Source organism: Symphalangus syndactylus, chromosome 9 (assembly GCF_028878055.3).
Source record: "Symphalangus syndactylus isolate Jambi chromosome 9, NHGRI_mSymSyn1-v2.1_pri, whole genome shotgun sequence".
In the NCBI taxonomy this organism is placed as follows: domain Eukaryota; kingdom Metazoa; phylum Chordata; class Mammalia; order Primates; family Hylobatidae; genus Symphalangus; species Symphalangus syndactylus.
The window spans coordinates 70,607,702-70,630,048 of NC_072431.2; the positions used below are offsets into that span (position 1 = coordinate 70,607,702).

The 22,347-nt window shown below is 40.1% G+C and overlaps 1 protein-coding gene and 1 long non-coding RNA gene across 10 annotated transcripts in view; one reads left to right on the forward strand and one right to left on the reverse strand.

Annotated features, from left to right (window-relative positions):
* TPST1 (tyrosylprotein sulfotransferase 1) overlaps positions 1-22,347 on the reverse strand; it is a 149,248-nt gene that overhangs the window by 48,009 nt on the left and 78,892 nt on the right. For 2 of the 9 annotated variants that reach the window (XM_055292994.2, XM_063646399.1), the window contains exon 4: positions 4,856-7,507. The exons of 5 other annotated variants lie outside the window; for them this stretch is intronic. In XM_055292994.2, coding sequence (XP_055148969.1) covers positions 7,343-7,507 — 165 coding nt within the window. In that variant the 3' untranslated portion in view covers positions 4,856-7,342. Of the gene's footprint in view, positions 1-908; positions 3,160-4,855; positions 7,508-18,697; positions 19,565-22,347 lie in introns of those variants that run through there. 2 more of the 9 variants (XM_055292995.2, XM_063646401.1) reach the window with 2 other exon arrangements.
* LOC134731331 (uncharacterized) overlaps positions 15,397-22,347 on the forward strand; it is a 49,444-nt gene continuing 42,493 nt past the window's right edge. The window contains exon 1 of the long non-coding RNA XR_010113515.1: positions 15,397-15,431. This is a non-coding gene — a long non-coding RNA (uncharacterized lncRNA). The remainder of the gene's footprint in view (positions 15,432-22,347) is intronic.

Consider the following 22,347-nt stretch of genomic DNA (forward strand, 5'->3'; position numbering starts at 1 on the left):
ACATAATACTTATCATAGTGTTACAACTGCCTACAGTATTCAGTACAGTAACAAGCTGTACAGTTTTGTAGCCTAGGAACAATAGGCTAAACCATATAGCCTAGCTATGTAGCAGGCTATACCATCTAAATTTATGTAAGTACACCCTGTGGTGTTTGCACAATGACAGAACTCACCTAATAACACATTTTTCAGAACGTATTCCCATCGTTAAGCAACATATGGCTATTTGCACAGTCTTCAAGTTTTTTCCACATTGATCGCTTTTATTTTTAATTAATTAATTTATTTCTGAGACAGGGTTTCACTCTGTCACTCAGGCTGCAGTGCAGTGGTGTGATCTCGGCTCACTGCAAGCTTGACATCCTGGGCTCAGGCAATCCTCCCACCTCAGCCTCCTGCAGCTGGGACAAGAGGCACATGCTACCAGTCCAGTAGACATGGGGTCTCCCTGTGTTGCCCAGGCTGGTCTTGAGTTCCTGGGCTTAAGCGATCTTCCTGCCTCTGCCTCCCAAAGTGTTGGGATCATAGGCATGAGCCACAGTGCCCGACCACTGATTGCTTTTTAATTGAAAGGGAGATAAAAGTAACCATAGAGTGGAGACGCGGAAAAAACACATTTACCATGAGATCGAAATTAACATCAACGGTGTGACAGACGAACATCATACGCCTTCAGATGTGGATACCTTGAGAATGAAATCACACAATTTACCTAGTATTGTGGCCTCATATGCATAACCCGAATAATAATCAAGAGGAAACATCAGACAAACCCAGAATGAGGAACACTGTAAAATAACCTGCCAGCATTCTTCAAAAAAATGCCAGTATCATGGAAGACAGAGAGCATCTGAGAAACTGTTACAGATTAAAGAAAACTAAAACAATATAAAACTATATATATGATGTGATCTTAGACTGAAACCTGTACTGGTAGGGGAGGAAAAAAAAACTACAAAGTCCATTTTGAGATAACTAAAAACATTGAATTATTTTATAAGGAGAGAGAGAGAGAGAAGACAAACATGAATTTGGGAAAGAATACACAGGAGTTCTCTGTATTATTCTTACAGCCTTTCTGTAAGTTTTTAATTATTTCAAAAGCCAAAGAGAAAGCACCACGAATATTGCTCCACTACCGTAGTTCTTAACTGTTTCATGAAATCCTGGAAAATACGATGAACGGTATAGATTCTATTCCCAGGAAAATCAACTTGCATCAACACATAGAGGTCCAAATATTACTGCAGGGAGTTCAAAGACCACATAGGCTAAGGATCACTGCCCACTGCTCCATCATTTCCCAACATTTGGTATTTGCAAAAGAGAATTTTGTAGCCAGCATAATTTGTTTATTTTATTATTGTTTTTTGAGATCAAGTCTTGCCCTGTCACCCAAGCTGGAGAGTTATGGCGTGATCTTGGCTCACTGCAACCTCCGCCTCCCAAGTTCAAACGATTCTCCTGCCTCAGCCTCCCGAATAGCTGGGATTGCAGGCACATGCCACCACACCCAGCTAATTTTTTGTATTTTTAGTAGAGACGGGGTTTCACCATGTTGGCCAGGCTGGTCTCAAACTCCTAACTTTGTGATCTGCCCACCTTGGCCTCCCAAAGTGCTGGGATTACAGGCATGAGCCACGGCACCTGGCCACCAGCATAATTTTTGTTTCTTTGTTGAAAGCTCATTTTTTTGTGCCTTGATATATGCAGGATTTTTTTTTCAGGATCCTTAAAATCAAAAGAAAATCAGCAAAATATGTCTAGGTACAGACACGTTTTCATAATATTCTTTAGAATACAGTGAGCTCTTTTATTCTTCAGGTCATTTTCAACCCTGGAAAGTCTTCCACAATGACATATTTGATTCATGCTTTTGTTCCACTTCTGTTGTCTCCTTTGCAGACATCTATTAGTCACCAGTTAAATCTCTATTTTTTTCTTTCATAGGTATTATTTTCTCTCATCTGTCAATCATTTTCATCTCTGTTCTTTTGCTGTACATTCTGGAAGAGCATCTAATGTATACTCTCCCTATCATTAATTTGATTTTTTGTAGTGTCACTTCTACAGTAATCTTTGGGTAATCTTTGGGTTTAAGGAAAAGCCACAATACAATCAATGATTGACTTAGTGGAAAATTTCCCTATTCTTTAGCATAGAGCTTTCCATATCTTCATTTTAAAGGGATTTTTTAAATTAACGATATTTTAACAGATTTTTAAAAAGGTAATTGGAGAAATTACATCAGACACTGGTAATCAGACACCAAGTTAACCTATAAGTATCTCCTATTTTCTCCTGAATTAGAGCATGGGGTAAAAAATGACTTCTAATACTGATTTATTATATTCTCATTTATAGATACTATGTTTTTTAAGAGTTAAACATTACTGTTTAGAACAGTCATTCTGAATGTTCAGAATAGGCATTTGCTGACATAAAGAGAAATTATTTCATTCTTTAAAATTCCAAGGAAAACTGTATAAATAGCTATCCAACTAAACCTCTTCACTGCAAATGTTCTCTTGCTCTCAAAAAGTACTCTCACTAATGAAGGCAGAAAGAGAAGGATGAGGGGAACCTATTTCTTTTGTTTAAGGAACTGAATTTCCCATAGACCTTCAGATGGGATCACAGTTATAAAAGACAACTAAAATGTATGAAATTCTGAATGGCATGAGCAAGTGCAATTTGTGCTTGTACACAAAACCAACAAAGGGCTGGATCCTTTGACATTTAATCTGGTAAGTAAAAGTATAGGAAAATCTACTTTACACAGCAAATATGAGTGCATGAAACTCATTAGCCCCAAAAGGATTTCTGGCAGAAAACACAAATTATTGGGATACACTTATGGAATGACAGTGCCAAAGCTGGGAGAGAAGATGAGAAAGGTTTGACTTTGAAGGATGAGTCAAAGAGCACAATCAGGCCTTGACAAGGCTGTTCCTGTGGGGTATCTCAGACTTTCAGGCTCGTCCTGTGGACAAATTTTTAGGTTTCCAACAGTTTTTAACCCTTTAAAACACAGTAAAAATTCTTCTCCCATCTTATTATTATTTCATTTTCTTCTATGTCATGTCTTCTCTCTCCAATCCAATTACCTATATTTTCCTCCTGGATACAAGCCAGATCTTTGCATCTCCTGAAGCACTAGAAGGTAGTATTCCAAAAAGCAACTGTTTAGTAATTGCTTGTTTAATAATCGAAGCCTTAAAGTGATGCATCAGAAGAAAGACAGAGGTATTCTGAGAGATGGTAAAATGTGCTACTCTGAACTTCCTTATATATTCTTTACAGAATGCCTGCAGGAATCAATTCAGCCTTCTTTCAAAATAAAACAAAATGGCCGGGTGCGGTGGCTCACGCTTGTAATCCCAGCACTTTGGGAGGCCGAGGCGGGCGGATCACGAGGTCAGGAGATGGAGACCACGGTGAAACCCCGTCTCTACTAAAAATACAAAAAAATTAGCCGGGCGTGGTGGCGGACGCCTGTAGTCCCAGCTACTCAGAGAGGCTGAGGCAGGAGAATGGCGTGAACCCGGGAGGCGGAGCTTGCAGTGAGCCGAGATTGCGCCACTGCACTCCAGCCTGGGCGACAGAGACTCCGTCTCAAAAAAAAAAAAAAAAAAACAAAATGGCTGGGCACAGTGGCTCATTCCTGTAATCCCAGCACTTTGGGAGGCCAGGCCAGGTGAATCACTTGAGCTCAGGAGTTTGAGACCAGCCTGGGTAACGTGGTGAAACCTTGTCTCTACAAAAAATACAATAATTAGCTAGGCATGGTGGTGCATGCCTATGGTCCCAGCTAGTCAGGGAGCTGAGGTGGGAGGATGGCTTGAGCCCAGGAGAGTTTAAGGCTACAGTGAGCTATGATCATGCCACTGCACTCCAGCCTGGGCAATAGAGCGAAGAGTGAAACCCTGTCACACACACACACACACACACACACACACACACACAAAGACAAAATACTTCAATAGGGGAAAAAAAAAATCCTGCCAAGTTGAGGAAATGAATTTAACTCTACGGTTGTTGCTTTGAAGGTCTATGAAAATTTTGAAAGAATTAGATAAGAATTTCTTTAACTAAAATTTAGGCCAGGCAAAGTGCCTCATGCCTATATGCCTATAATCCCAGCACTTTGGGAGGCCAAGGTGGGAGGATCACCTGAGCCCAAGAAGTCAAGGTTGCAGTAAGCTATGATCGTGCCACTGCATTCCAGAGCACTCTGGGCAACAGAGCGAGACCCTGTCTCATAAATAAATAAATAAATACTCTTCAAATTTAGGCACAATAAATAAAGTGAGAAGTAGCTAAAAATTTATCGTACTTCAAATTTACCCAGTATGGTATTAGTTGGAATATTCCTACTACAGCCCAGAAACCCAATTCAAGTAATACAGTCAAAAAGGGAAATGTTTCCCGGAAGTGGACTAGGACGTCTCACATAACTGTGGCAAGGGCAGAGCTGGAAATGATCTTCATGGGCAACCAGAACCAGGACCTCAACCCCTGCCGGACACTCCCTTGACCTCTTTGGCTCTGCTTCTCTCGATGGGTTGGCTTTATTCCCTTATACACTGAAGAACACGACCCCATTTGCAGTGAACACACAGTAATAGAATAACTGAGTACAAGTATCTCAAACACATAACAAGAAGTCCAGACTTGAGGTGTATGGACAGTCCTAAGCCCAGAAATCAAGGGAAGGCTCTGCCCTAATCTTCCTTCTGTCACCTTCAGTGTGTTGATGATAACTTCTCTTAGGATCACAAAGTGGCTGCAGCAGGGCTAAGCATAATGTTCTTCCACAGCAATGTTCAAAAGCAGGAAGGAAAGAGTAAGCTCTTTTCACACAATTCTTTATTTTCTCAGAAAGCTAAATCCCTCCCAGAAAATCCCTAGCAAACATCTCCTTATCCAGACCTAAGAATGATTAACTGAGAGTCTAATACCTTTAAGGGTCTGCTAGAAACATTTATCACTGGCTACTATCTATTCTTTCTGAGGGCTGCTGCCTGTGAGAGTTCAAGACTACCTTTGCTAGCCAGGCAAAGGTGGTCTTCTCTTCCTCCCATAACCTGTTTTGCCACCATAACTTGTTTGGCCATGATCCAAGCCCCTATTCTTTCTGTATCTCAGGGTGGTATAAAAGTGTCAATCATCTAGCCATTTGAGTTTTTTTTTTTAATTGTATAACTCCCATGCATACATGTGCACATAAAATTTGTAAGCTCTTTTTCTCCCTGTTAAAAAAAAATCTCCTTATGTATCACTGGCTATAAAAAATTGGTCAAGTGGTCATTCCACCCACAAGAGTATATGGAAAAATGAATATCTGGTATTTTTATCTACCTTTTTTGGTTTTTTAAAGGAATAGTCTTTACTAATAGGGAAAAAGGAACAAACAGTCAGCAGTGTCTAACACTTCCAGCAACAGTTCCTGTGCCTTATATCCAGTGGCCCTCCCTACCAGACAGAAACCACCTTTCTTCCCTTGGTACCATTTCACAGTCCCAGGGAAAGACCTTTATTTGCCTGGGTTGGGTCAGGTTCCTACTCCTGAACCAACCTGCTATGACCCTCAGAGGGCTAGGGTCATTGTGCTAGATTTTGCCCATTTGTACTTGCAGAAACCTAGGAAGTGTATAGGAATGAATCCTAAGAATGTTAGACCAGACAAGAAGGAATGTAACGTTGGACTTGGCCAAATTTATCAATATATGAGTATATTAACCAGATATTTTGGATGCAGTATATTGGCTTGAGTAATTAGGGAATAACTCTAACAATTTCAACTGGTTGGCTAAAACCTGGATCCATCAGTCGCTTAATGAAGCTTAGATGCCAGAACCTCCTTGGTATACTGTAAATAAAAGTTATTCAAGCCAGGTGCAGTGGCTCATGCCTGTAATCCCAGCACTTTGGGAGGCCAAGGTGGGTGGATCACCTGAGATCAGGAGTTCCGAGACCAGCCTGACCAACATGGTGAAACCCTGTCTCTATTAAAAATACAAAAATTAGCTGGGCATGGTGTCGGGCACCTGTAATCCCAGCTACTCAGGAGGCTGAGCAGGAGAATTGCTTGAACCCAGAAGGCAGCGGTTGAAATGAGCTGAGATGGTGCCATTGCACTCCGGCCTGGGAAACAAAAGCAAAACTCAGTCTCAAAATAAAATTTATTCAAAAGGTTAGAAAATAAGGAATACTGGAGTGTATTTAATACGTATGACTGATCTGTTTACTCATCTCCGAACTACATCCCAGGAAGGTCTAGAGAACTCACTCCCTCACCAAGTCTTTGAGAAATACATTGGTGAAGGGGGCAACGACATCCCTAAAAAGCTCTTTAGTGCTTGTTCACTGCAGGCTAGAAATAATAATGGGAAAGGCTGTCAGAGAAATACACTCCTGAACCCAAGGGAAGGATGAAAAGATTTCTGAGTCACAGAAGCCAACTGGTGATGCTTCATGACAGAAAAAATGGGCACATGGCTATACTTTATAAGCACGTGCAGAGGTAGAGTAGGAAAAGAGAATGGTGTGAGCTGTAGAGATCTCTGGTGGTGGCTGATTGGTGATGGTGTCCCTAGGACTAACAGAGATGGGTAGCACACTAAAGCCATACCTCAGGGGTTACACTAGAGCTGCCTCTCTCTACCAAAATATTACACCAAAAGTAATACTGCATTCCTAGAGAAACTGCAGAGATTAGTATCGCCAACAAAAACTTAAGATACAGGATGATACTTAATGAGTGGTGTGTGGAGGTATGGCAGGCCCTAGAGGTAAATCACAGTATAGAACCCTAGGATTTTAGAGCAAAGCTATGCTAACTTCTGGAGATCATTACTCTCCCTTTTGAGAAGTAGCCCTTGCTACTGGGACTTAGTAAGGACTGAACACTTTACCATTGGCTACCAAGTTACCCAAGTTGCTTAGGCTGCTCATCATACACTCCAAGCAGTGTACATGACTGCACATTTTGTCTCAAAGGAGTGATGACTATAAATATGAATCCACACTGATTTGTGGTCAGCAGCAAATGGTTTGACTGGAAATTCAGAAACTTAGAATAAGGTTGGGAAACCTGTGGTAAGATGTAGAAAAGAGCTATGTCAATAAACTATTCTCAAACAGGAAAAAGTGTGAGAGTATTTGTGTCCCATGTAAATGATGACCAATGGATAATCTCAGCAGAGGAGGCTCTCAATAACCAAGTGGACAAAATGACTCATTATTTTACCAGCCATTGTTTCCCTTGCTCAGAAGGCTAATGAACAAAGTTCACATCCTACTGTGAGAGCAGGAGGAATGAAGATCATGCATGTGCTCAGTGACACAGGCTTCCACCTGTCAAGGCTGACCTGGCAACAATCACGGCTAAGTGTCCAACCTGCCAACAGGAGAGGCCAACAATGGTGCCCTGATAAAGCGCTGCTCCCAGGAGGTCTGGGCAGCCATCTGTAGCAGGATGATCACACTGGACCGCTTCCATCTGAAAAGGACACTGCTTTTACTCAATGAAGATTTCCTTCTCTGCCCACAACATTTCTGTCAAAAACCAGCATCCTTTCCCTTACAAAATATCTTATTCACCATAATGGCATTCTAAACAGTACTGCTTCTGGTCAAGTACTTCATTTTAAAGTGAATGAAGTGGGCCAGGAGCAGTGGCTCACGCCTGTAATCCCAGCACTTTGGGAGGCCGAGGCAGGCGGATCACGAAGTCAAGAGATCGAGACCATCCTGGCTAACACGGTGAAACCCCGCCTCTACTAAAAATACAAAAAACTAGCCAGGCGTGGTGGCAGATGCCTGTAGTCCCAGCTACTCGGGAGGCTGAGGCAGGAGAATGGCATAAACCCGGGAGGCGGACCTTGCAGTGAGCCGAGATCTCGTCACTGCACTCCAGCCTGGAAGACAGAGCCAGACTCTGTCTACAAAAAAAAAAAAGTGAATGAAGTGGAGTTCCATTATGGTGAGGTTAAGCCATCTACATCCCATAAAGTTGTTCCTCCCCCCTAATTACAACTATAAAGTCTGAGCAAACTTTTAAAAAAATAACTACCTTGGGCCAGGCGCGGTGGCTCACACCTGTAATCCCAGCACTGTGGGGAGGCTGAGGTGGGTGGATCACCTGAGGTCGGGACCAGCCTGGCCAACATGGTGAAACGCTGTCTCTACTAAAAATACCAAAAATTAGCCGTGCATGGTGGCGGCTGCCCGTAATCCCAGCTACTCAGGAGGCTGAGGCAAGAGAGTCACTTCAACCCGGGAGGGGGAGGTTTCAGTGGGACGAGATTGTGCCACTGCACTCCAGCCTGGGCACCAAGAGTGAAACTCCATCTCAAAACAAAGCAAAACAAAACAAAAAAGTATATGAGAATCTGGAAGGTAAATAAAAGCAGGCAGACTGTGGAGGGAAGTAAAAAGTTGGAGAAGTGACCTTACAGGGTGAGTTTTCTGTTTATTTTTTTCTCATCAAGTTTTTTCTTGAGGGTGGGACAGCTTCAGTCACTAAGCAGCACGCATAGGTGGCTAAAACTCTGATAGGAATTGTTTTCTTTCTGGTCAGAGGAAGCAGGGAAAGGAGCCAAAGAAAGACAGGGAGTCAGAGCAAACTCCTGGAGCAGAAACAGCAGGTGAAGGAGCTCTCCACTTTTATGTATGCACATGGGTCTCACCTTAACCTCTAAATCACACATGCACAGGACAAACCCAAACCAGTTTAGCAAAGGCTTTGCTTTGATAACTGAATTGAGATTTGAACCACTGCCTGCAAAAGGCAAAACAATGTATAATCCAGTCTACCTGGGTTGATTGCCTGCTAAAACAAAAGTAAATGCATTCACAAGGGTATTATAAAGGAACCCAGAGTCTATACAAGATAACAGTCATTATGTCCAGAGAGAGAGAGAGAGAGAGAGACGCGTACACTCCAGCCAGTCCAGTGCTGTAATCTTATATAATATAATCATGCAATCACATATCTCCCATCGCCTCCATGGTATTCTATTCATTCCAAGCAAGTCACAGGCCCTGTCCACATTCAGGTGGAGGGAATCACTAACAGGTGTGGACAGAGGAGGAATCAAGGGGTCATCACATGAAGAATAGAAAAGAAGTTATCACTATCAATCTGACAGAGATTAGAAGGATTCTAAGAAAATACTGCAGCTTCCTGCCAACAAATTTGACAACTTAAGTGAAATGGCCAAATTACTTTAAAAAATACAATTTATCAAAATTGACACAAGAAGAAGAAAATCGGAATAGCCCTATATTCATTAAATATTATCAAAATCCTTCCCCAAAAGAAAACTCCCAGCAGCTGTGGGCTCTCCCAGTTTACAGGTCTTAATCCTCAAGGGAGAAGTGCTTCCTTTCCGGAGACACATTATTTCCACTGAACAGAGAGCTGAGACTGTTAACTCAGCACTTCTTGCTCCTCATGCCACTTAGCCAAAGACAAGTAAGGCAGGTACTATAATAGCTAGGCTGATTAATCCTGATTATCAAGGAAGAACCAGGTTTAAAATACACAATGGGAAAAAAATACTCAATGGAAGAAGGAAAGAAATTGCCTGGAACCTAGGATTTTCTATTACACTTATTTATTATGGAAAGTTAACGGGATATTAGAGCAAAATAATATGGCCATTTATTGGTACATACACCCCAGAATGAAGGTTTAGGCCACCCTACCAGGCAAAGAACAAAGACCATCTGAGGTGACTACTGAGGACCAAAGGAACATGGAATGGCTAGAGGAAGAAAGAAATGACAGATACCTGCCATGATCACATGAAAGGTACAGAAAATAAGAACTACAATAGTTTGGCAGATATTCTTCTTTGCTTTGATATGAATATATACTGAATATATTAACTAATTCTTTTTTCCACTTTTCCCTGTCTAATAATACTCTCTAATATAAGGTGTATCGACTCTGGCTGGGCACGGTGGTTCATGCCTATAATCCTAACACGTTGAGAGGCTAAGGCAGTAGGACTGCTTGAGGCCAGGAGTTCAAGAGCAGCCTGGGCAACACAGTGATACCTTGTCTCTACAAAAAGTTAAAAATAAAAAAAATTTAGCTAGGTGTGGTGGTGCACACCTATAGTCGAGAAGCTAAGGCAGGCGGATCGCTTGGGCCCAGGAGTTTGTGGATGCAATGAGCTATGATGGCGCCACTGCACTGCAGCCTGGGCGACAGAACAAGACCTTGCCAAAAAAAAAGGAAATGGCTAACTCTGTATCTCAGTATATCTCAGTTTAGGATATCAAAGAGGGGATGTGACTCAGCTAGTGGAATACATTCATATCAGCCAGAAATGTACAAAGCACAATATGAAATACAGCATCTCCTCTTTGAGGGAGTGGTTAGCATGCTTTCAGTTTGCTAAGCGATAGTTACATGATGTTAAGCAGAGCATTAGCTTTATCTGGCAGTTAAATACAGCTTAAATAGGTGTGTATGTAAGCCAGGCTGGCAAAGGAATGGCCTATGCTGGATGGCCAACTGGCACCACCACCACTCTTGTCTAGGAAAGAAAATTAAGTCTCCCAGAATTCCTTTCCCTGTGTGGTTCTGGGTCAGAGGCTTCTATGAGTTTTAGAAGGTGGAAATGAAGCAGAAGCCATTATTTTTAAGAGGTCAGGGCAGTCAGATGCAGTCGCTCCACTGGCCTCTCCTAAAGCTCCACTTTATCCCCGTGGCAGGCTTCACAGACCTTTCCTTGGGCTCCCACACTGAGTCCTACTTTGGCAGCGAGAGGCAGTTTCCTAGCACTTCTCTGCCCATTCTAGAGCTGCAGGTTTCAGTCATCAGTGCCTATTCCTCTGGTCTTCCAACTGTAGCTGTATCCAGCTCATTCCCTACTCCTATTTGAAAAAACATGTCCAGTATACAATAAAAAACATGCAGACCTTCACTTCTCTAGTCCTCCCACATTTGCGTAGGCCTTAATTAATGTATTAAACCCCTCACTCCTATAACACTTAGAGTGGCTCAATGTTTCCCTGACTGAGTCCAGACTGATACATAGTCATAAAGTGCTGCCACAACATCTGGCGGTTTGCCTCTAGGTAATGGAGCATTTCTCACCTACAGCAGAATCCTTGTGAGCTGAGCCGTAACTCCAAGAGCCTCATATCTGAATATCCCTTTTCTTGGCATATTCTTTTTCTACATGTAAGGTTTATTTTGCTAATAATAATCATTTTATTGAGCATCAAGTAATTGTCAAGTATTAATGGTGCTCAGGCTACAAAATGCAAATGATATCTTTGTCCTTGAAAAGTCTTTACTTATTTATTTTTTAAAAAAACTACATATACAAACCAGGTGCGGTGACTCACGCCTGTAATCCCAGCAATTTGGGAGGCCAAGGTGAGTGGATCACCTGAGATCAGCAGCTTCAGACCAGCCTGGGAAACATGGTGAAACCCTGTCACTACTAAAAATATAAAAATTAGCCGGGCATGGTGGCATGCACCTGTAATCCCGGCTACTCCAGGGGCTGAGGTGGGAGAACTGCTTGAACCCAGGAGGCGGGGGTTGCAGTGAGCAGAGATCGCACCACTGAACTCCAGCCTGGGTGACAGAATGAGACTCCATTTCAAAATAAATACATACATACATACACACACAACTGTTTTTCTAAATACAAATGGTAAAACATAACACTGACCATATCTTAGAGATGCTCCCACATCATTACTTTTAAAACTATCTTATTCTGTTGAAGGGATGCATAGTCTTTTTTTCAGACCAGAAAGTTGTTATTTTAACTAAACAAAGACTATAACATCACTTTGAACTATATTAACATTTTCAGATGAAGGCATGTCTGGCATGTCCTTAGTTTAAAAGAAGCAGCATATAATATAAATCATCACAATATAATGTGAAAGTACACAAGTAAAGGTAGGTACATTGTAGCAGGAGGATCTGTGGCACAGAAGAGGTGTCATGTGAGTTGAGTTTTAAAGGACAAAATTGTAAGATGAGAAGAAGGACAATCAAGGCAGAAGGAACAAAGGTATGGAGGTATACAATGTGCTGTGGGAATGAAAGAGAGGCACTGTGGTATGGTTAAAAGAATAAAAAGAGATGAGGTTGAAAAGGAAGGTTGAAAGCAGAAGGCAAAGAATCTTAATGCCATCATTCTAAAGTGTTCCAACCTGGTTTGAATGCAGCTGATCCCAAAAGACCACTGCTCTCATCAAAACAAAAAAACACCAGATAAACTAAACTTCATACTTTTCTGTAAAGCCATGAAAGAGCAGTAAATGAATGCCAAGAAGTCTAACTGAGCCAATTTCTGGAGAAGGATGAGTTCTTCTTCACAGAGAAACAAAAGCCTATTTCTAGCTACCTTGAATCAATTGCTGTCTGGGTACAAGTGGGCAGAAAAGGAGGCCTCCCATAGGTGGAAAGATTTTGCTGAAACAAGCCAAACTTTTCTTGAGACTGTGGACTGGTATGATTAATTAGAATCTGAGAGTCCCGAGTGTAAAAACAAATCTCTTGACCTGACAATTACATGTAATACTACAAGAGAATCTTAGTACATGCTGGAGGGAGCACAGTGAGAGACAGAGAGAGATCTCCCAGTGCTGTGTGGTGCTTGGGTTCCAGGGCTCTGCTATAGTTGCAATCCAGAGGTAAAGTAAATTAATTTAATCTTCAACCCAACTGCCTCCCAGCTGAAATCTTGCTAAAATCAAAGAAATCAACCCCTCGTCTAAATGATACAGAAAACTAAGGTTGGGCTAAAAGTCAAATTTCCTTAATCTCATTTGAATCCAGAGGCAAATTGAAATCAATTAAAGCTACTGCTCAGCCCCAGCTCAGCTTGATCCACTGTCAAATTTGAGTGATCACCTTAGCTACCTGCTGGAGGAAAGAACTGCTCTCTTTAACAAAAATAAAACAAAAAGTATTACCTAGTTCATTCTCTACCCTTCTTTTATACAAAAGGTCCAGTATGCAGTTAAAACTTCTAAGACATGTGAAGAAGCAAATGAGTACAGGCATACCTCATTTCACTGTGCTTTGCAGATGTTGTGTTTTTTACAAATTGAAGGTGTGTGGTAATCCTGTGGTGAGCAAGTCTGTTGGTAACATTTTTCCAACAGCATGCACTCCCTTCATGTCTCTTTATGACACTGTGGTAATTCTTGCAATATTTGAAGCTTCTTCATTATTGTATCTGTTATGGTGATGTGCGATCAGAGATCTTTGATGTTACCATGTAATTGTTTTGGGGTGCCACGATCCTAAGCCCATATAACATAGTTAACTTAATCAATGTTGTGTATGTTCTGACTGCTACACCAACTGGCTGTTTGTTCCCCCATCTCTCTCCCTCTCCTTGGGCCTCCCTATTCCTGAGACACATTGATATTGAAAAAGGGCCGATTAATAATCCAACAATGGGCTCTAAGTGTCCAAACGAAAGGAATAGTCGCATATCTCTCACTTTAAGTTAGAAGCTAGAAACGATCAAGCTTAGTGAGGAAGGTATGTTGAAAGCCAAGATAAACTGAAAGCCAGGCCTCTTGCATCAAATAGTCAAGCTGTGAATACAATGGAAAAGTTTTTGAAGTAAATTCAAGTGCTACTCCAATGAACACACAAGTGGTAAGAAAGTGAGAGTCTTACTGTAGACATGGCAAAAGTTTTAGTGGACTAGACAGATAAAGCCAGCCACGACATTCCCTTAAGCCAAAGCCTAATCCAGAGCAAGGCCCTAATTCTCTTCAATTTTATAAAGGCTGTAAGAGGAAAAGTTGGAGGCTAGTAGAGGTTGTTCGTTCATGAAGATTAAGGAAAGAAGCTATCTCCATAACACAAAAGTGCAATTTTCAGCCCACTGTTGAGACCTATTGCTTAGGAAAAAAGATTTCTCACAAAATACTACTGCTCATCGACAATGCACCTTGTCACCCACGAGTTCTGATAGAGATATACAAGGAGATGAATGCTGTTTTCATGCTTGCTAACACAGTATCCATTCTGTAGTCCATGGATCAAGGAGTAATTTCTACTGTCAAGTTGTTTTTTTTTTTTTTTTTTTTTTTTTTGAGATGGAGTCTCGCTCTGTTGCCCAGGCTGGAATGCAGTGGCATAATCTTGGCTTGCTGCAACCTCTCCCTCCCCGGTTCAAGCGATTCTCTTGTCTCAGCCTCTTGAGTGGCTGGGATTACACACATGCACCACCACACCCAGCTAATTTTTGTATTTTTAGTAGAGATGGAGTTTTGCCATGTTGGCCAGGCTGGTCTTGAACTCCTGACCTCAGGTGATCCACCCACCTCGGCCTCCCAAAGTGGTGGGATTACAGGTTTAAGACACTGCACCTGGCCCTGTCAAGATTATTATTTAAGAAATACATTTCATAAGGCTATAGCTGCCATAGATACTAACTCCTCTGATGGATTTGCACAAAGTCAACTGCAAACCTTCTGGAAAGGATTCATCATTTTAGATGCCATTAAGAACATTCGTAATTCATGGGAGGAGGTCAAAATTTCAATGTTAACAGGAATTTGGAAGAATCAGATGGATGACATTGAGAGGTTCAAGACTTCAGTGGAGGAAGGAACTGCAGATGTGGTAGAAATAGCAAAAGAACTATAACTAGAAGTGAGCCTGAAGATGTGGTTGAATTGCTACAATCTTATGATCGAACTTGAATGAATGAGGAGTTGCTTCTTAGGAATGAGGAGAGAAAGTGGTTCTTGAGATGGAATCTACTCCCGGTGAAGATGCTGTGAACATTGTTGAAAAGACAGCAAAGGATATAGAATATTACATAACAAAACAAATTGCTATAGTCATCCCAATCTTTAGCTACCACCACCCTGAATGGTCTAGCAGTCATCAACATGGAGGTAAGAGTCTCCACCAGCAAAATGATTATGACTTGCTGAAGGCTTGGATGATTGCTAGCATTTTTTTTTTTTTTTAGCAATAAAGTATTTTAAATTAAGGTATATGCATTATGTTTTCTTTTGACATAATGCTAAGATAGACTGGACAGACTACAATATAGTGTATAACTTTTATATGTACTGGGAAACCAAATTATGTGTGACTTGCTTTATTGGGATATTCACTTTATTTTGGTGGTCTGGAACCAAACCCACAGCCTCTCCAAGGTGTGCCTATAACCCATAATAAAGAAACAAAGTCAACAGGGAGAGACCCATGGATGAAGATTTTAAAGGTTATTATGAATATGCTAAATAATTTAGAGGAAAAGATCAACAGAATGGGTAAAGAGCAAAGAATTCCAGCAGAGAAAGGGAAATTCTAGAACTGAAAAATAAATGATCTGAAATGAAGAAGTCACCAGATGGGCTTAACAGCAGACTGGACACAGAAAAAGAAGGGATCAATGAATTCAAAGGTAGGCTAATAAAAACTAATCAAAACTGAGGCCCACACAGGAGATGGCAGTAGAACGGATCAGCGAATTTGGTATATTATAATCAAACTGCTGAAAACCAAAAATAGGGAAAAATCCTATAGCAGTCAAAGAAAAAAAATTACACTCATAAGAATGTCAGCTTACTTTCATCAAAAACATGGGAAGCCAGTAAAATAGTATCTTTTAATGTTGAAAGTTAAAAAAAAATACAAAACAACCAACAGCCTAGAACTCTATGTCCGGCAAAATATTCTCAAATTAAAAAAAAACAAACACACATTTTCCTTTTTTTTTTTTTTTTTGAGACGGAGTCTCGCTGTCGCCCAGGCTAGAGTGCAGTGGCGTGATCTCAGCTCATTGCAGGCTCCGCCGCCCGGGGTTCATGCCATTCTCCTGCCTCAGCCTCCTGCGTAGCTGGGACTACAGGCGCCCGCCACCTCGCCCGTCTAATTTTTTGTATTTTTAGTAGAGACGGGGTTTCACCATGTTAGCCAGGATGGTCTCGATCTCCTGACCTCGTGATCCGCCCGCCTCGGCCTCCCAAAGTGCTGGGATTACAGGCATGAGCCACCACGCCCGGCCCAAAAAACACATTTTCAAATTAAAAAAAAAAAAAAACCTAAGAGCATTAGTAGTCAACATATCTTTACTCTAAGAACTGCTAAAGGAAGTTCATCAGACTAAAGAGAAATGATGCCAGATGAAAATCTGGATCTTCAAGTAAAGAACAAAGAGCCCAACTGTGGCCCACAAAGCATAATATGTTTACTATCTGGATTTTTTTTTTTGAGATGGTGTCTCACTCTGTTGCCCAGGCTGGAGTGCAGTGAAGCGATCTCAGCTCACTGCAAGCTCCGCCTCCTGGGTTCATGCCATTCTCCTGCCTCAGCCTCCCAAGTAGCTGGGACTACAGGCACCCATAACCAAGCCCAGCTAATTCATTTTGTATTTTTAGTAGAGACGGGGGTTTCACCATTAGCCAGGATGGTCTCAATCTCCTGACCTTGTGATCCACCCACCTGGGCCTCCCAAAGTGCTGGGATTACAGGTGTGAGCCACTGCGCCCAGCCTACTATCTGGATTTTTACAAAATAAAAAATGTGCAGCCCATGTCTTAGAGTAACCACTATAAGCAAAAACAAAAAAAACAAAGAGGTACAGCTAAAAAGAGGAGATAATATATAAAATGGAATACCAAAAAAGATTAATCCAAAAGAAGGCAGGAAAAGAGAAACAAAGAAACAAAAATAGATGATCCAAATAAGAAACAGATAGCAAGATGGTAGTTTTAAATCCAATCAGATGAATAATTACATTAAATGTAAGTGGATTAACTCTTCATTTAAAAGTCAGAGACTATAAAACTGGATTAACAAACAAAGCCAGCTATATAAAGACACAGATTAAAAGTAAAAGAATGGGGAAAATATACCATGTATATAATATACATAAAAACACTGTTGTGGCTATATTCATATCAGACAAAGTAGACTTTCAGAGGGTAACAGCAGAGATAAAGAGAAATATTTCATAATTACAAAAGAGTTAATTCTTCAAGAAGGTCTAAATGGGTGTGTTCCCAATAATATAGATCCTAAATACATGAAACAAAATTGCTAGAAATGTTAGGAAAAATTGAAAAATTCATAATTTTCCCAACAATAAAGCAGACCAAAAAATCAAATAAGATTTAGACTGTAACAACATTATAAAATTTCTTGACCTCACTGATATTTACAGAACTCTGCAACAATCACAGAATACAGATTTTTTTCAAGTGATCACATAAGACCATATACTGGCCATAAAACAATATTCAATATATTTTAAAGGACTGAAACAAACCATAATGAGTGTTCTCTGACCATAATGGTCACATTAGAAATCAACGACAAAAAGATAATGAAAAAATACCCAAATACTAGAAAAGTAAATGTCATTCTAAGAAGTCTAGACTCTATCCTGTAGTAACAGTGGAGTCATTCATGAATTTTAAGTAAGGAGACCTAATTTGGGTAACTGGGTGAATAAGCATGCTATGTATGGAGATAGAAAAAAACAGGAACAAGCAGTTTTTGCTGGGTATAGGAACCAGAAAACACAAGTATGCATTCATTCCAGGCTTTACCTTTAATGTAAGAATATCAAGTCCAACTGCTGCTCAGCTGTTTGTTGTTTGGTTTAGGGATTTAATCTAACCCCTGTCCCAGCTGACTTCATTTTCATGTTTCTTCTTGTCTGTTACTGTGGGTTCTGCACCTTGGTACATGCTTTTCCATTTGATCACTTGCTCTTCCTCAGTACTATCTACTCAGTTTCCAACTAAATATTCCATTCATAAATTGGATCTGCTTTTCAGCTCTCTCTTTAAGTTTAGCAACCAGGTCCTTGAATTTTTTTGGGGTTTGAGCCATATGCCCTGAGGACTCTGTTCCTCAAATCTGCTCTCTGGCTCATAGGTACTGCAAGTATAGATGAGCACAGCATCATCCCCACTCTCAAGGTGGATTCCTGCTCAGTTTAATGAACAATTCCACCTAGCTTCTGCCTCTCAGGGAACAAGTTTAGAAAATAAATTCAATTTTGGACTTTGAATTTGAGGTCCTTGAGAGCATCCCAGTGGACACATACAGAAGACAGTTGGAAACAATGAACCTAGGGCTCAGGAAAGAGACCCTCTAGGAAATACAGATTTATGATAATCAGCAAATAGGTTGTAATGAAAGCCCTATGAGTGGATGAGCTTGAGCAAGGAGACTATAAAATAGGAGTCCTTATTCTGTCGGGCTTCTGGCACACATGCATCCACTGAAATTGTGGCTAATAGGAGTCCTTAATCTGATGGACTTCTGGTATATCTATGTATCCACTGAAATTGTGAGTGAAATCTGTGTATTCATGTGTCTGTATTTCTGAGGTGGGGATCCACAGGATTCATCAAATTCTCAAATAAGTTCCTAAGTCTAAAAAGGTTAAGAATCTATGCAAGAAGGCTGAGGATGTAACCTAGACAGCACCACTTACTGAAATATACTATAATTTTAGGATTAGAGACTATGGTGGGACAGGGTACAAAATATGTCAACGTTTCATTACCAATTTACTATGTGAGTCACAGTAACCATGAAGCATGATTATCTATTCAATATTGGGCAATATGTCCCTAAAATGTGCTGACTCAATATTACTTGCAGACTACCCAGAATTGTGCCAAAAAAAAAAAAAAACAGCATTTTTAGGCTTAGAGATATAAATCCTATATTCTCAGTCAAAAAACAGCATTTTTAGGCTTAGAGATATAAATCCTATATTCTCAGTCAAAATGTGATTTTTCTCCCACTCTCACCCCATAACGAAGGAAAACACCTTCCCCAGCCACCTCTTTCTCTGGGGCCCATCTCATATCATAGCTAACAATCAACAATCTCTTTTCAAGCACTGCTTTATAAAAACCTCATGATCATCAGTGCTGGGTACATTAGCATCTGACTTATTACAGGCAAAAAAGCTTTGAAGATACACAGGATTTAGTATGCAAAAAGGTCTTATGAAAACTATCCTCACAAGACAAGACTGTCAGTTTGTATGCATTACCACAAAAGGCCCAAAAACACCATTATAGTTCACACTTCATCTTTTCTTCCTCAAAATTATCTGTCACTTTAAAGATAGGCAGAGACAGGGGAAAAAAAAAAGGTGGGTGTTTTTTCATTTCAGTGGGTATTTTGAAATCCTTTCCAAAACCACAAGTGTGTATAAAATAGATTCTTTAGTCACATGGATTCAAACCATAGCATTCTTCCCAACCCACCACTCAAGAAAGCAAAGGATAATCTAGCCAAGCCAATTTGCATGTAGGAAAACTATAATGTCTACTGCCTAAGAACTCTCAAAATAGCATTGTACATCCATCTTGGTAATAAAAAACCCTTTCACTATTGTGCAAAGGAGATAGCTGTGAATTACCAATTACAAAGAGCTCATAAAACTTTAATACATATAAAACTTTGAAGAGTGGCTCACGTAATTCTAGCACTTTGGGAGGCCAAGGCAGGTAGATCACTTGAGGTCAGGAGTTTGAGATCAGCCAGGCCAACACAACGAAACCCTATCTTAAATTAAAAAAAAAAAAAAAAAAATTAGCCAGGCGTGGTAGCATGTGCCTATAATCCCACCTGAGACAAGAGAATCATCACTTGAACCCAGGAGACACAGCTTGCAGTAAGCCAAGATTGTGCTAACAGACCAAGGCTCTGTCTCAAATAAACTAAAAACTTAAAAGACAGTTCATTAAAGAATATATACATATAGCTAATAACTGGAAAATGTTCAGTTACATTAATCAATGAAATCTATTAAAACCAACAAAAATCTAAAATAAATTACCTCAATTATGCTGGTAGTTCAAAGGCTTTTTGTTTGTTTGTTTTTTGTTTTTGTTTTCTTGAGACAGGGTCTCGCTCCATCACCCAGGATGGAGTGCAGTGGCACAATCTCAGCTCACTGTAACCTCAAAATCCTGGGCTCAAGCAATCCTCTCACCTCAGCCTCCCAAACAGCTGAAACCAGAGGCATGTGCCACCACACCTGGCTAACTTTGGTATTTTTTGTAGAGATGGGGTTTTGCCACGTTGTCCAGGCTGGTCTTGAACTCCTGAGCTCAAGTGATCCACCCACCTCAGCCTCCCAAAATGCTGGGATTACAGGCGTGAGCCACTGTGGCCAGCCCAAAGTTTGTTGTTGTGGTTGTTGTTGTTGTTGTTGTTGTTGTTGTTGTTTTTTCAGACGGAGTCTCGCTCTTTCACCCAGGCTGGAGTGCAGTGGAGCGATCTCGGCTCACTGCAGGCTCCGCCCCCCGGGGTTCACACCATTCTCCTGCCTCAGCCTCCCACGTAGCTGGGACTACAGGTGCCCGCCAGCTCGCCCAGCTAATTTTTTGTATTTTTAGTAGAGACGGGGTTTCACCGTGTTAGCCAGGATGGTCTCGATCTCCTGACCTCGTGATTCACCCGCCTTGGCCTCCCAAAGTGCTGGATTACAGGCATGAGCCACCGCGCCCGGCCTGTTGTTGTTTTTTAATATCAATAGATATCAAACACCTTTTAAAAATCTCAGATACTTTACCCTGGTTTAGTTCTATTTTTATTGGTCCTACCTTAAAAAAAACATCCTAAAATTGAGTATATGCAAAGATGTTCACTGCAGCATAATTTGTCAAAGAGAAAACAGTAAACAACAAAATGGTAAAATCAATTATAGAACATCTACCAGGGAAATGTATTTTGTTTGTTGATTTATTCATTCATTTACTACTGTGTTTCAGAAAGAATTTAAGGTGGCTTCTATGAAGGTTTATAACTACAAAAATTATGTTTAAAAAGCATGCACACAATGGGAAAATGCTCATGAATATTAAAAGGGCTGGATACAAAACTGTGTGTATATAAAGGTAAGATAATATATGTAATCTTACCTTTGTTTAACATAATGCAGAGGAGAGAAAATACATCAAAATATTAAGAATAATATGTGTAAACAAATAAGAAAATAAAAAATAATAATATGTGTATGTGTCTAGGTGGGAACATTACAGGTGATTTTTATTCTCTATCCTTTGAATTTTGTAAGTTTCATATAATGAGCTTATATTTTTATAATGGAAATATTTATATATATATATAAAAAGTGTAAAGAGGATAGCGATTATTATTTTTTTTAATTTGCCCTCATATATGATGGTTTACAAGAAGGCAGCTCTTCCCATATAGCTGCTAATAATGAATTGAAAAGGGGAAATAAAAGTAATACCTAAGAGAAAGGAATTCACATAGAAATTAATCTCATGAAATAAATGTGGCATAAATTTGTCAATTAAAGTTATCAAAAGACAGAATAAAAACATGATACGGTATATGGTTGTAGGGAGGGAAGGACATTGATATAAACGAGAATATCAGACAAAGCCAAGGAATTTTCACCTTGGAATCAAATAGCCTATCAGTGAACTTACGCTAACATGGTTGTCTTATTTGAAATGTAGTTTCAAAAAAGAATATACACAAGTGACACAAAAAACTGCAGTTGACAGGGACTAGGGAATGAAGAGTATGGGTACAGAATTTCAGTTTGGGAAGACGAAAAATGTTCTGGAGATGGATGGTGGTGACAGTTGCACAACAATGTGAATGTATTTAATGCCACTGAATTGTGCACTTTAAAAGTGTTAGAGTGGTAAATTTTATGTTAAATATATCTTACTGCAATAAAGAAAAGAATGTACAAGATCTGATTTGAAATAGACTCAACTGGTAGGCTATATAATCTAATTAGCTGTGAGTTTTCAGCACTTTCTGAAACAATATTTTGTAAAGACGTGAGCATAACTTATTAAAATAAAAACTGTAATGTCACTTTAATAGCAACTTTCTCTTAATCAGAAGGCTAGTGTTTAATAATTTTTCTAGTGTAACCAATGTTTAGCTTTTAGGTATCCAAAAATTATGCCTCATCTAAACAAAGGTTTAAAAGTAAAGCGGCTATTAGATTTACAGAAACAAAGAAATCAGAAGTAAGGTCACTAATAATTATGGTGTTTATGCAGATCTGCAGTAATTGGCTGAGAATAAATCTCCCAACAGTGAGTATCATTCCTAGAAACTGAGCAAAATACCCTAAGAACTATCCCCAATGAGCCAGTTATCCTTAAAATGCAGTGGAAGACTTCTGATAAGAAAGCATTCTACAAATATAATTTTTCTTCATTCTTTTTTCTTATTTTGAGACGGGGTCTTGCTCTGTCACCCAGGCTACAGTGCAGTGGTATAGTCTCAGCTCACTGCAGCCTTGACCTCTCAGGCTCAATCAATCCTCCCACCTCAGCCTCCCAAGTAGCTGG